Raw genomic sequence first — 15,176 nt, 5'->3', positions numbered from 1 at the left:
CAGTTCAGTGACAGAGTTGTTCTTATCAGAATCGACAGCAAACCAACACCGAAACCTATCGTTAAGGTATATATGGCGACGACGCAAGCTGAAGAGGTAGGGAAAGTGTTTGCGGACATCGAACAGGTAATACAGTACGTAAAGCGAGATGAGAATCTAATAGACATGGGGACAGGAATGCAGTTGGAGGGGAAGGAATCGAAGAAAATGTTACAGGAGAATATGGGCTTCGGACAAGGAATGAAAGAGCAGAAACACTAACTGAGTTCTGTAATAAAGTTCAGCTAGTAATTGCGAATACTCTGTTCTAGAATCACAAGAGGAGGTGGTATACTAGAAAAAGGCTAGGTGACACGGGAAGATTTCAGTTACATTACATGATTGTCAGACAGAGATTCCGAAATCAGATACTAGATCGTAAGGCGTATCCAGCAGCGCAGATATAGACTCAAATCACAGTGTAGTAGTGACGCAGAGTAAGCTGAAGTTTAAGAGATTAATCAGGAAGAATAAAAATCCAAAAAGTGCAATACGCAAGGACTAAGGACGCTTGACGTTCTCTAAGTCTACAGCTACAGCAATAAGGAATAGCTTAGTAGGCACTACAATTGAAGAGGTATGGACAGCTCCAAAAAGAGCAATCGAAGAAGTTGGAAAGAAAAGCATTGATGCAAAGAGGGCAACTGTGAAGAAACCATGGGTAACAGAAGAAATAGTTCAGTTGATCAGTGAAAGAAGGAAGTACAAAAATGTTGAGGGAAACTCAGCGATATAGGAATACAAGATTCTGAGGAATGAAATAAATAGGGAATGCAGGGAAGGTAAGACGAAATGGTTGTATGAAAAATGTGAAGAAATCAAAAAGGAAGTGATTGTTATAAGGGCTGACTTAGCATATAGGAAAGTCAAAACAATCTTCGGTGAACTTAAAAACAAGGGTGGTAACATTAAGAGTGCAATGGGGATTCCATGGTAAGCGCAGGGGAGAGAGCGGATAGGTGGAAAGAATACACCGGAGGCCTCCATGAGGGGGATATTTGTCTGATGTGACAGAGGAAGAAGCAGGAGTAGATTTGGAGGATGTAGGGGATTCAGCATTAGAATCGGAATTAAAGAGAGCTTTGGAGGACTTAGGACCAAATAAGGCAGAAGGTATAGATAAAATTCCATCAGAATTTCTAAAGTCATTGGGGGAAGTGGCAACAAAACGACTATTCACATTGGTGTATAGAATGTATGAGTCTGGCGACATACCATCTGACATTCGGAAAAATATCATCCACACACTTCCGACGACTGCAAGAGCTGACAGGTGCGAGAATTATCGCACATTCAGTTTAATAGGTTATGCATCCAAGTTTCTGATAAGAGTAGTACACAGAAGAATGGAAAAGAAAATTGAGGACATGTTAGATGACGATCAGTTTGGCTTTTCGAGAGGTAAAGGCACTGGAGAGGCAATTCTGACGTTCCAGTTGATAACGGAAGCAAGACTGAAGAATTATCAAGACAAGTTTGTAGGATCTGTGTATCTGAAAAAAGTGTTCTACAATGTAAAATGTTGAAAGATGTTCGAAATTCTGAGAAAAGTAGGGGTGAGCTATAGAGAGAGATGGGTCATATATAATGTGTACAAGAGCCAAAGGGGACAATAAGAGTGGACGACTAAGAACGAGGTGCTCAGATTACAAAGGGTGTAAGACAAGGATGTAGTCTTTCGCCCCTACTGCTCAATTTGTACATCGAAGAAAGAATGACGGCAATAAAAGAAAGGTGAAATTATATCAATTCAAGATGAAATTTTATCAGTGATACAATTCGCTGATGACTTTTCTGTCCTGACTGAAAGTGAAGAAGATTTACATGATCTGCTGAATGGAATAAAAAGTCTAATGAGTATAGAATATGGACTGAGCCTGAATCGAAGAAAGACGAAAGTAATGAGAAGTAGCAGAAATGAGAACAGCGAAAAGGGTTAACGTCATGACGGATGGTCACAAAGAAGAAGAAGTTAAGTAGTTGTGCTACCTAGGGATCAAAATAACCAGTGTCGAATGGAGTAAGAAGGACATCATAAGCAGAACAGCACCGCAAAAAGGGGAATGTACTAGTATCAAACATAGGCCTTAATTTGAGGAAGAAATTTCTGAGAATGTACGTTTGGAACACAGCATTTTATGGTAGTGAAACATGGGCTTTGGGAAAACTGGAACAGAAGAGAATCGAAGCATTTGAGATGTGGAATTACAGGCGAATGTTGAAAATTAGGTGGCCTGACATGGTAAGGAATGAAGCGGTTCTGCACAGAATCGGAGAGGAAACGAATATGTGGAAAACACTGACAAGGCAATTGAACAGGATGATGAAACATCTGTTAAGACATCATGGACCGACTTCCATGGTACTAGAGGGAGCTGTAGAGATCAAAACCTGTAGAGGAAGAAAGAGATTGGAATACATGTAGAAAATAAATGAGGATGTAGTTTGCAAGTGCAGAATGATCTGGCAGGCCTGTACTGTTACTACACAATTTCTCTGTCATTCAGGGTAGCCTAGATGCCTGAGGCTGGGGAAAACACGTTTTTGCGCATATCTCCTCTCCTATTGGAGCTAGGCGTTTATAAATCTCATAATGCTGTTGTTTGTGAGGTCTGCTACTTATGTGCCCAATTTGATTGAAAATACTCCAAGAGTTTTGGAGGGGATCCTGGACATGCACATATAAACACAAAACTGCTTCATACATACACTACTGGCCATTAAAATTGCTACACCAAGAAGAAATGCAAATGATAAACAGGTATTCATTGGACAAATATATTATACTAGAACTGACAAGTGATTATATTTTCACGCAATTTGGGTGCATCGATCCTGAGAAAGCAGTACCCAGACCAACCACCTCTGGCCGTAATAACGGCCTTGATGCGCCTGGCCATTGAGTCGAACAGAGCTTGGATGTCGTGTACAGGTACAGCTGCCCATTCAGTTTCAACACGATACCACAGTTCATCAAGGTAAGTGACTGGATTATTGTGAGGAGCCAGTTGCGCGGCCACCATCGACCAGACGTTTTCAATTGGTGAGAGATCTGGAGAATGTGCTGGCCAGGGCAGCAGTCGAACATTTTCTGTATCCAGAAAGGCTTGTACAGGACCTGTAACATGTGGTCGTGCATTATCCTGCTGAAATATAGGGTTTATCAGAGATCGAATGAAGTGTAGAGTTACAGGTCGTAACACATCTGAAATGTAACGTCCACTGTTCAAAGTGCCGTCAATGCGAACAAGAGGTGACCGTGACCTGTAACCGATGGCACCCCATACCATCACGCAGGGTGATACGCCAGTATGGCGATGACGAATACACGCTTCCAATGTGCGTTCACCGCGATGTCACCAAACACGGATGCAACCATCATAATGCTGTAAACAGAACCTAAATTCAACCGAAAGAATGACGTTTTGTCATTCGGTCACCCAGGTTCGTCGTTGAGTACACCATCGCAGGCGCTCCTGTCTGTGATGCAGCGTCAAGGGTAACCGCAGCCATGGTCTCCGAGCTGATAGTCCATGCTGCTGCAAACGTCGTCAAACTGTTCGTGCAAATGGTTGTTGTCTTGCAAACATCCTCATCTGTTGACTCAGGGATTGAGTCGTGGCTGCAGGATCCGTTACAGCCATGCGGTTAAGATGCCTGTCATCTCGACTGCTTATGATACGAGGCCGCTGGGATCCAGCATGGCGTTCCGTATTGTCCTCCGAACCCAGCGATTCCATATTCTCGACCAACGCGATCAGCAATGTCGCGATACGATAAACCGCAATCGCGATAGGCTACAATCCGATCTTTATTAAAGTCGGAAACGTGATGGCACGCATTTCTTACACGAGGCATCACAACAGCGTTTCACCAGGCAACGCCGGTCAGCTGTTGTTTATGTATGAGAAATCGGTTGGAAACTTTCCTCATGTGAGCACGCTGTAGGTGTCGCCATCGGCACCAACCTTGTGTGAATGCTCTGAAAAGCTAATCATTCGCATATCACAGCATCTTCTTCCTGTCGGTTAAATTTCGCATCTGTAGCGCGTCATCTTCGTGGTGTAGCAATTTTAATGGCCAGTAGGGTATGTCACATGACACTGCGTTGACTTCTGACAATAGTAAAACCAAAGTCTTCTAGTGATGCAATGAGTCTGGCAGTGAACAAGATGGCTGGTGTGCGCCTACCTCGCTGCTTGGGCGGTGCGCTGTGTGGGTCCGCCGCAGCCCGCGACACTTCGTTGTACTGCAGCTCCGCGTCATCCGTTGGAGAACCGCCAGGTTCGCGGGGCGAAGGCTTCTGCTTCTTGTCTGGAACATCGCATTAGACATCTCTGTGAGGTGGCGCTCGACTTTACCATCCTAGATCATATATTTATCTAACTTCCTTAATGCTCATTACTGAAATACCGTGAAGAAAACAACACACGTTAATAACATTTACTTCACACTTGGCTTGCGGGATACAAAAGCTGATTAAATGTGTGGGACTATGAAACTGCATTGTACCATCTGTTCAACTTTGTAAGTGTAACAAGACATGTTCATAGAATTTGTCGACTTTGTAAAACGGTACAAGATGTTTAAAATTATGGAAGTAGTCTATAGAGAATGACGTATAATATGTTGAAGGTTAAATTAGTACTCTTTTGCAGTGTATTAATATTTGATTACATCTCTGACTATTAACGTAAATGAAGCTGTAAGAATGATATGTGTTGTCCTGTCAGTTATTATACGATACGTAATATGGAGGGCTTTGACTAGTGGTGAAGAAACCAGTTGCTAGACGGAAAAGGAAAGAAGGTAACGACGGCACCCGGAGATGAGGTAAGAGCAGAGACAGTCAATAGCAGGGCAGTCTGTTATCATGTTACTTCATCACCCGCATATGACTAGCACCTTTATCCTGGCAGGCGATATTAATGGACTCGCTTTTTATCTCATATTCATTAACAAAGATTGAAGATTGAATGTTACGTGCAAGGATAGTGAGTAGTGACAGTTTAAACGTCACATATTGGAGCGTAAACAGCGCTGTCTATTGTTTGTTGTACTACAATCGTTGACCATTACTCCGTCAAGGTAATCTGAGACAGTGCAATATTTACAGTTTCTTGTAGACATTCTTTGATTGTTTGTGTATGACATCAGTTCAGAGTACGATAATGGAGACAGATATAGAAATACGGGCACTTCTGGCTGTCTTAAAAGGGAGACATTTGTGTATGATGTCGGTTACAGTTTGACTTCTCCTTAGAATTCAATATTCATTCCGTAATTCTGCTAATATAACAGAAATTCCTAGGTGATGTAAGCGTATGTGTGTTTGTTGCTTAAGTAGCTTTGTAAATGAATGAGGACGTTGTACGAGTAGTACATTCTTTTCCAGTTCATTCAAGTCCGCAACGAGAAGTTGTCCTCAATGTCGTATGAGTACATCCTGAAGAAACGGGTTGTAACTACACTATCAACACTACGTGATCAAAGGTATCTCGACACCCCCAAAACATACGGTTTCATGTTAGGTGCATTGTGCTGCCACCTACTGTCAGGTACTCCATATGAGTAGTCATTAGACATCGTGAGAGAGCAGAATCAGGCGCTCCGCGGAATTCGAGGGCTTCGAACGTGGTCAGGTGATCGGGTACCACTTGTGTCAAACGTCTATACGTGATATTTCCACACCCCTGAACGTCCATACGTCCACTGTTTCCGATGTCGTAGTGGAAACGTGAAGGGAAACGTACGGCACAGAAGCGTACAGGCCGACGTCCCTTGTTGACTGACAAAGATCACCGACATTTGAAGTGGGTCGTAATGTAATATGCAGCTGCAACATTTAAACACCACTATGTATTCACAGCTTTTAATATTGCTACTTATATTTTGCTACACTCCTGTATACATAAGATGTACACGTTATTTCTTTAGATACCACTTGACAAGAGACTGTATGAGTAAACTTTGTCGGTAGTGATCCTTAATTACAACTTAGCTGTTGAAATTACTGTAAGCTTCATCCATAGCCCTCATTATACATGTACATTAATGGTACTATGTAGTGTCTGTTTTCCGGCGTTCGCTTCTAAGCGAGAGCGAAACAGTGGATATTTTAGGAACATTCTACTTATATTACCTTTAAGTAGACGTGGGTTTCTGCGATTTATTATTAGCGTACTTAATACATAATGGTGCTAGGCGACTGGAATTCGGTAGTAGGAAAAATAAGAGAAGAAAAAATAGTAGAATATGGGCTGGGGGAAAGGAATGAGAGAGAAAACAGTCTGGTAGAGCTTTGCACAGAGCATATTTAATCTTGGCTAACACTTGGTTTGAGAATCGTGACAGAGACCTGGAGACACCGCAACGTTTCAGATTGATGACTGATGATGAGCTGTAAGACATATCCAGGGATGTATACTCAGACTACAATTTATTGCTTATGAACTTCAGGTTAAAAGTAAAGACATTGTAAAAAAAAAAAAAAAGTAGGAAATTAAGACGATGAGGCTGCGATAAACAGAATGAACCAGGTGACGTTGGATGTTTCGAAGGTAGTATTAGGAAACTTTGGAGAAAAATTGGAAAGGAATTCAGTAAGTGATGAATGAGTAGTTTTGAGAGATGAAATAGGAAAGGCAGCAGAGGATCACTTAGGTAAAAAGACAAAGCCTGGTATAACACACGAGATACTAGTATGATACAGGAGATACTGAATTTGACGAAAGGATAAAATACAAAAACGCAATATCTGGAAGGTTCTTTACCCAAGGGTAAAAATCAAAATTAGATTCATATTCTTTCACTGGATTTTGAGCTTACTGAATGACTTGTTATGAGTGTAGCCAACACGCTCACATATGAAGTGAATGTCTCTATCAGCCGATATAGTAATGTGATTGAAAATTAGTGGCGTTACATTTTCGCTTAAACATAAGTGGGCTACGTACAGTTCTTGATTGATGGTTTCTTTTCTTGCATCTATTGAGTCACCTTAAGTCTTGCCGTGTACACCTTGATAAGAGGCACAAGGTTCGATTTTGCTTTCATTCAATGAGAGCAAAGGTAGGAGTCATTCTGCGCCGGAGGCAACACTTGTTGTACTTTACGCGTTCAGTTATTTTAACAAACTTTATTTTCAGGCGTAAGAGTCGCAGGACGTACACTTTCATTTCATATGACGAAACTGTCAGCAGTTTGTTCCATAGGAACTGCAACGTAGTGTAAGTCAGCGAGTGAAATATTTATAAGGAGTGTCTAGGCTCGCCAGTGTGTGATGTTAAATTTTATTTCTGTCACTTTCACTACAGATCTGTTTCGACTAAACTGCCGTTATCGTCTGACCTGTGGTACAATGTAGGTTATTTTCATTACACATTTTTATATAATAGCAGTACACTGAACATGAATTTCTACTTACTTATATATCGTCCAGATGGATTGACATGCATTTAACATCGTTATCAACCGTATTTTGACTGCCGTTCTACACTCCTGGAAATTGAAATAAGAACACCGTGAGTTCATTGTCCCAGGAAGGGGAAACTTTATTGACGCATTCCTGGGGTCAGATACATCACATGATCACACTGATAGAACCACAGGCACATAGACACAGGCAACAGAGCATGCACAATGTCGGCACTAGTACAGTGTATATCCACCTTTCGCAGCAATGCAGGCTGCTATTCTCCCATGGAGACGACCGTAGAGATGCTGGATGTAGTACTGTGGAACGGCTTGCCATGCCATTTCCACCTGGCGCCTCAATTGAACCAGCGTTCGTGCTGGACGTGCAGACCGCGTGAGACGACGCTTCATCCAGTCCCAAACATGCTCAATGGGGGACAGATCCGGAGATCTTGCTGGCCAGGGTAGTTGACTTACACCTTCTAGAGCACGTTGGGTGGCACGGGATACATGCGGACGTGTATTGTCCTGTTGGAACAGCAAGTTCCCCTGCCGGTCTAGGACTGGTAGAACGATGGGTTCGATGACGGTTTGGATGTACCGTGCACTATTCAGTGTTCCCTCGACGATCACCAGAGGTGTACGGCCAGTGTAGGAGATCGCTCCCCACACCATGATGCCGGGTGTTGGCACTGTGTGCCTCGGTCGTATGCAGTCCTGATTGTGGCGCTCACCTGCACGGCGCCAAACACGCATACGAACATCATTGGCACCAAGGCAGAAGCGACTCTCATCGCTGAAGACGACACGTCTCCATTCGTCCCTCCATTCACGCCTGTCGCGACACCACTGGAGGCGGGCTGCACGATGTTGGGGCGTGAGCGGAAGACGGCCTAACGGTGTGCGGGACCGTAGCCCAGCTTCATGGAGACGGTTGCGAATGGTCCTCGCCGATACCCCAGGAGCAACAGTGTCCCTAATTTGCTGAGAAGTGGCGGTGCGGTCCCCTACGGCACTGCGTAGGATCCTACGGTCTTGGCGTGCATCCGTGCGTCGCTGCGGTCCGGTCCCAGGTCGACGGGCACGTGCACCTTCCGCCGACCACTGGCGACAACATCGATGTACTGTGGAGACCTCACGCCCCACGTGTTGAGCAATTCGGCGGTACGTCCACCCGGCCTCCCGCATGCCCACTATACGCCCTCGCTCAAAGTCCGTCAACTGCACATACGGTTCACGTCCACGCTGTCGCGGCATGCTACCAGTGTTAAAGACTGCGATGGAGCTCCGTATGCCACGGCAAACTGGCTGACACTGACGGCGGCGGTGCACAAATGCTGCGCAGCTAGCGCCATTCGACCGTCAACACCGCGGTTCCTGGTGTCTCCGCTGTGTCGCGCGTGTGATCAGTGCTTGTACAGACCTCTCGCAGTGTCCGGAGCAAGTATGGTGGGTCTGACACACCGGTGTCAATGTGTTCTTTTTTTCATTTCCAAGAGTGTGTATTTCATAAACTAAGGTATTAGTTAATTTGTTATGAAAGTAATTTGAGAGCTTTGCAGGTACGATGTTATATGTTTACAAGTGTAACCGCAGTTATACGGATGATACATACATTATTTTGTTGCCCTTATTTCTATGGTTGCTGTAAGTCTGTAGTAGTCTATTTTTATAGCCATCATATTTGCTATTAATTTACAGGTGTTTATGGAGTAGGAAGTCTTTGACTTTTATGCTGTTAACTTGTACTTTCGACAATTTTTCGTAAATTATAACATTATCAAAGTCACGTGTATCCTCGTAAGCTCAGACAGAGCAGGCGTGAGCGACCTTCACGAGACAAGATCATCGTTTGTTGGTGCATGTAAGCTAAGCCCTAGAAAGGACTGCAGGAACTTCTCGACCGGGAGCATCTTTGATTAGATGTTGAGGGTATGCTATTGACATGGACTCGACCTCGGCACTGCAGTTTGGTTCAAATGGCTCTGAACACTATGGGACTTAACATCTGAGGTCATCAGTTCCCTAGAACTTAGAACTACGTAAACCTAACTAGCCTAAGGACATCACACACATCCATGCCCGATGCAAGATTCGAACCTGCGACCGTAGCAGCAGCGCAGTTCCGGACTGAAGCGCCTAGATCAGCTCGGCCACCTCGGCCAGCCATAAATTTCTTTCAACGGCTGTTATTTATTTCAATTTTTACCTGCGCGTCCATTCTCAAGTACAATGATTACCTTTTGATGTTCGGGTTTTTTCGCCTGTCACCTCTCGAATTCACTATGCTCCAAATATGGAAGCCAAAATTTAGAATACAGCAATAACCGCTCAGGTTCTCTGACAACTAATACCAGCGGACCTTAATTTTAATTTTTTCGACGTCTTTGGTCCTGGATGACATAATAATTTGACATTCCCCTCCTCGTCTGAGTCGGCAAACTCACACTCGGATCGGAGCCGCGGGATGAATCGGCCTGGGGGTGTATTCGTCCGACGGACAGGTTGTCCGTATGGTCGTACGACTACGGCCGACCGATGAAGCTCGTCCACTGCTGGCGAGCAAAATCAGACACATTGCCGGACGCCACTCTGTCGTCAGTGAGGCAACAGAAGTGGAGACTTGCGTGATGAGACCATTCTCAGAGCCAAAACTTGGACTCATACCAAATTGATTTCTGCAGGAATCTTTCTAAGACTCGACAAGTAATAGAATGTGCGTTTGAACCAATGACTAGTAAATGGCCACTGTTGGAAATAAATGAAAGCGATAAGTCTGATAATCCTGAATGAGATTTTCACTCTGCAGCGGAGTGTGCGCTGATATGAAACTTCCTGGCAGATTAAAACTGTGTGCCCGACCGAGACTCGAACTCGGGACCTTTGCCTTTCGCGGGCGAGTGCTCTACCAACTGAGCTACCGAAGCACGACTCACGACCGCTACTCACAGCTTTACTTCTGCCAGTATCCGTCTCCTACCTTCCAAACTTTACAGAAGCTCTTCTGCGAACCATGCAGAACTAGCACTTCTGAAAGAAATGATATTGCGGAGACATGGCTTAGCCACAGCCTAGGGGATGTTTCCAGAAAGAGATTTTCACTCTGCAGCGGAGTGTGCGCTGATATGAAACTTCCTAGCAGATTAAAACTGTGTGCCCGACCGAGACTCGAACTCGGGACCTTTGCCTTTCGCGGGCAAGTGCTCTACCAACTGAGCTACCGAAGCAACTGAGCTACCCCCTTCGTGCTCTACCAACTGAGCTACCGAAGCAACTGAGCTACCCCCTTGGTAGAGCACTGCCCGCGAAAGGCAAAGGTCTCGAGTTCGAGTCTCGGTCGGGCACACAGTTTTAATCTGCCAGGAAGTTTCATATCAGCGCACACTCCGCTGCAGAGTGAAAATCTCATTCTGGAAACATCCCCTAGGCTGTGGCTAAGCCATGTCTCCGCAATATCCTTTCTTTCAGAAGTGCTAGTTCTGCATGGTTCGCAGAAGAGCTTCTGTAAAGTTTGGAAGGTAGGAGACGGATACTGGCAGAAGTAAAGCTGTGAGTACCGGTCGTGAGTCGTGCTTCGGTAGCTCAGTTGGTCAGTCGGCCTTTGGCTGTGGAGCGGTGCGGTACGTCCCGGCCGCTCCGTGTCGCGTTTCCGGGTGTGTTGTTGTTTACCGCGCCGGCGCGCTAGTGTTACGTATTGCCGTCACGTTCCTGACACACGATGGCTCTTTCGTATCGGAAAGCCACGATCAAGCTGCAGTTCGACACTACGTACTCTAGACCCAAGGCCCACGAAGTAGAGCGTTTTTTACGCGATGTGGTACATGTTGATCCTAACGAGCTGATCGGTATCCACTTATCTATTGTCTCCAGCGTCGTATATCTTAAGTTCACTGACGACGAAGCATGTGACAAACTTCTCAGACGCTCGACGGCAGGTTATCGGTTCTGCCACTCAGACGGAAACGTGGGTGTGGTGACGCTTGAACGTGCTGGATTGGGAATCCAAAATGTGCGCGTGTTTGAGCTCCCTTTTGAAGTTCCAGCGGATTTGGTCACCCTTGCTCTTCGACCCTATGGAACAATTCTCGGCCACACGGCCGAAAAATGGAAGACCTTCGACACCTACCCTGTCCTTAACGGGGTGCGACAAGTCCGTATTGACCTGCATCGCCATATTCCTTCGTATCTCACGATCGCTGGTTGCAGGGCAATAATTATTTACGACGGTCAGCCGAGAACCTGCTCCGGTTGTGGCCAGACGGGACACATGCGTACCGAATGCCTGCAACGCCGTCTCGCGCAGACACCCTCGACCGACCAGATTCGTCCGTCGACACCGACCTCTCTGCCGATTACGTATGTTGCGGCGTCGAGACGGGAGACGTCAGCTGTATATGACGACCCCACTGTATTGGTGCGAGCTTTGGAGGATCCTGCAGTAGCTTCCACGGAGCCCCAAGCGTCTTTCAGTGCTGATGCTACTGATGTCCTTTCGTCGGACTCCGGCGCACCGTCACAACGGCTCGCCGATGGTGCGATGGAAGTTGAAGCACAGGATGCAGCGTCCTCCCCTTGCCCTACGTCGGAAACAGAGGCGCGGCAGCGTAAGCAGAAATCACCCAAGCGTCATAAGAAGCGGCGCAAGACAACCGACGACGTAGAACAGCCCGAGGCGACACCGCTGGATGACGAGGTGCCTCAACCGCTCCACCGCGCCGACACAGGCGACCCTACCGTCTCACACGGTTCGACGTCTTCTCCCACTACCGCTGGGTCTGGACCACATGGGGATGCGGGAGATCACCGCAACTCCGACACCGGGGATGCACCCTTGCCTCCGTCTGCCTCTCGAGATCCAGTGGTGTCAACGTCCCTGGGCGACTGGGCGCAAGAGATGGAGTTGCAGGATGCGTTTCAGAACCAAGACGATGCACCGATGCCGATGGCAGCGTCTACGCGGCCGGCGACAGACGCCTAGGACGGCATGAGCACCTCTCGTCGCTGCCTAGCACTTCGCAAGACCGGCGCTCCACGTCACGACTACTGCCCTCCTGTCATACCATGGTCACCTCCCGAGACTTGATGGACCAGGCATACCGCCTCGCCACGATCAACGTCAATGGCATTACATCTGATGTCAAGACCCGTATGCTGAAGGATACGTTACGCGCTGCGGATCTGGACGTTGTTTTCCTTCAAGAAGTCCGATCAGGACTCTGTCTCGATGCCTACGGATATGACGCCTACACTATGCCTGCAGATGTGGGCGGCGGAGGTACGGCGATTCTACTGCGGGAAGGGATAATGGCCACTGATGTCTCCTATTTAACGTCGGCCCGGGGGGTCGCACTCACGATTGGTACAGTACGTCTGGTGAACTTATATGCTCCTTCAGGCACCGGCAAAAGGAGAGAACGGCGCACCTTTTTTGCCGAAGATATAGCCCCGCTCTTCCAGGGCAATACCGACCACTTGGTAGTAGGCGGCGATTTTAATTGTGTGCTCCGCCCATCCGACCAGGAGCCACACTATACCACCTGCCCGGCACTCCAGGCACTTGTACAGGACTTGGCCTTGTTGGACACCTGGATCATCCAACACGGCGACCGTCGAGCACACACCTACTTTACTAGTCACTCCGCGAGCCGTTTGGATCGAGTCTACGTCACCCGCGGCCTACGATCGGCCGTTGTCGACGCTGAGATGTGGCCGGCAGCGTTCACGGATCACCTCGCATATGTGTGTACTCTCACCCTTCCCCGTCAGCGCGTCCGCCGAAGTAGGGGTCCGTGGCGCCTCAATGTGGCCCTTCTTCATGAGATAAATTGCAGACGCGCAGTCGAGTCCACATGGAGCACTTGCCACCGGCGTTTACCCGCCTACCGTTCTGTACTTCAATGGTGGTTACGGTGTGCAAAACCCGCACTGTGCCGAACATTAGTCAGCTATGGACGCGACCGAGCGCGCTGGTATAGTGCGACTACTGATTTTTACTATACTGCGCTCCGCGAACTGGCTGTACAACCGCCGTCGCCAGAGCGACAATCAGCAGTACAACGCGTCAAGGCACAACTGCTTCGTATCAACGCCGTACGTCTTGCGGGTGTGCGGGTGCGAGCGAGGACGACTGATGATGTTCGTGGTGAACGACCTTCCCTCCACCATATCATTCAAGAACGCCGAAGACGCAAGAGGCAGCTCATTACCGAGGTTGAGACGGAGGACGGGCGACGCGTTGACGCACAAATGGATATCGTCCGAGCGTTCACACAGTCATATAAACTTCTTTACGAGAGGGAGTCCCACATGAATGTAGGGGTCAGGGAAGTCCTATCTGACCTACCAGTCTCTCGGAACCTACAAGATGATGCTACGCTCTTGTCGGCGGTGACTTTGGAAGAACTGCGAGAGGCTCTGTTGCGTGGCTCTCCCAACAAAACGCCTGGCCCTGACGGCCTCCCTCTTGAATTTTACAAGCGGTTCTTTGATCTCATGGGCCCAATGTGGGTCAGGATGTACAGTGAACTCCTGGACGCCGATTTTCAGGTACCATCTGACTTTACTGAGGGTCTCTTGATCCCTGTGCCCAAACCCGGCGGAGGCCGTCGCCCTCTTGATTTTCGCCCATTGACAATGCTAAACACTGACTATAAGCTGTTGACATGCATGCTCCGTGAGAGGCTCAAACCTACGGTAATGGCGGCCATTCACACTGATCAAACCTGCCTCGGGGGCGACACTAATGTGTTTACGACTTTAAGCACCTATAGAGACGTGGTGGCGCTCATGCAAACTTGCCGCCTCCAAGGCGCTCTTGTTGCGCTGGACTTCGACCATGCTTTCGACCGCGTTAACCATGGTTTCCTGCGTGCTGTTATGGAACACATCGGTGTCCCGCGTCTGACGACGTCTGTTGTGCTTCGATTGATCCATGGGGCTGTCACGAGGATTATGATCAACGGCTGTCGGTCCGCCCCCGTCCGTGTCAACAGGTCCGTCCGGCAGGGTTGTCCTCTTTCTGCCATGCTCTTCGCCGTTGCCCTCGAACCAGCTCTTCACGGACTACGGCGACGCTTAGAAGGACTTACCCTCCGTTCCGTAACCTTTCGATGTGGTGCATACGCCGACGATGTAATGTTCTTAGCACGGTCTGGTGACGAAATACACACGGCGTTTTCCTGGCTCCACCAGTATGGGGCGGTGGCAGGCAGTGTGCTCAACCTTCGGAAATCACGCTACATGGAGGTAGGACGAGGAACGCCTGCAGGTCTGGCCGTACCTCTGACAAAGGTCCCGATGCTCAAGTGTTTAGGGATATCACTCCATCGACAAATACAACGCACGGCGGCCTTTATGTATCGTATGGTCTTACGACGACTCCGTTTAGAGGCTCTTCTCAATAAATTCAGATCATTGAACATTTTGCAACGCGCCCAATACGTTAATGTGTACATGGCTTCTCACCTTAACCATTACGCCCATGTACTGCCGATAACGGACACGAAGGCTTCCAGGATACAGGCAGTGTTTGGACACGTGGTGAACGATGGTGCTGTTTTCAAGATCCGTTTTGTTACGCTTACTTTACCCTTCGACAAAGGCGGTGTTGGACTCACTCACGTCAAGCACAGAGCGCTGGCACTGTATCTCCGTTACATGAGGCGACTCTGGCTTTCACCAACAGCCAGTCTCCCAGGCCTACTGATTGAAGAAGTGGCCCC

General features: G+C 47.5%; 1 protein-coding gene and 1 non-coding gene across 2 annotated transcripts in view; both read right to left on the bottom strand.

The window, feature by feature from the left end:
* LOC126268175 (opioid-binding protein/cell adhesion molecule homolog) overlaps positions 1-15,176 on the bottom strand; it is a 2,429,635-nt gene that overhangs the window by 31,316 nt on the left and 2,383,143 nt on the right. Inside the window, exon 9 of the mRNA XM_049973770.1 lies at positions 4,231-4,353. Within this exon, the coding sequence (XP_049829727.1) occupies positions 4,231-4,353 (123 nt within the window). The remainder of the gene's footprint in view (positions 1-4,230; positions 4,354-15,176) is intronic.
* On the bottom strand, positions 10,609-10,683 carry Trnas-cga (transfer RNA serine (anticodon CGA)). The gene has a single exon. It is a non-coding gene; the product is annotated as a tRNA-Ser (tRNA).

The sequence above is a fragment of the Schistocerca gregaria genome, chromosome 4 (genome assembly GCF_023897955.1).
Source record: "Schistocerca gregaria isolate iqSchGreg1 chromosome 4, iqSchGreg1.2, whole genome shotgun sequence".
NCBI classification, from domain to species: Eukaryota; Metazoa; Arthropoda; class Insecta; order Orthoptera; family Acrididae; genus Schistocerca; species Schistocerca gregaria.
The sequence above is the reverse complement of the archived record's forward strand: the minus strand, read 5'-3'. Positions and strand labels throughout refer to the sequence as shown.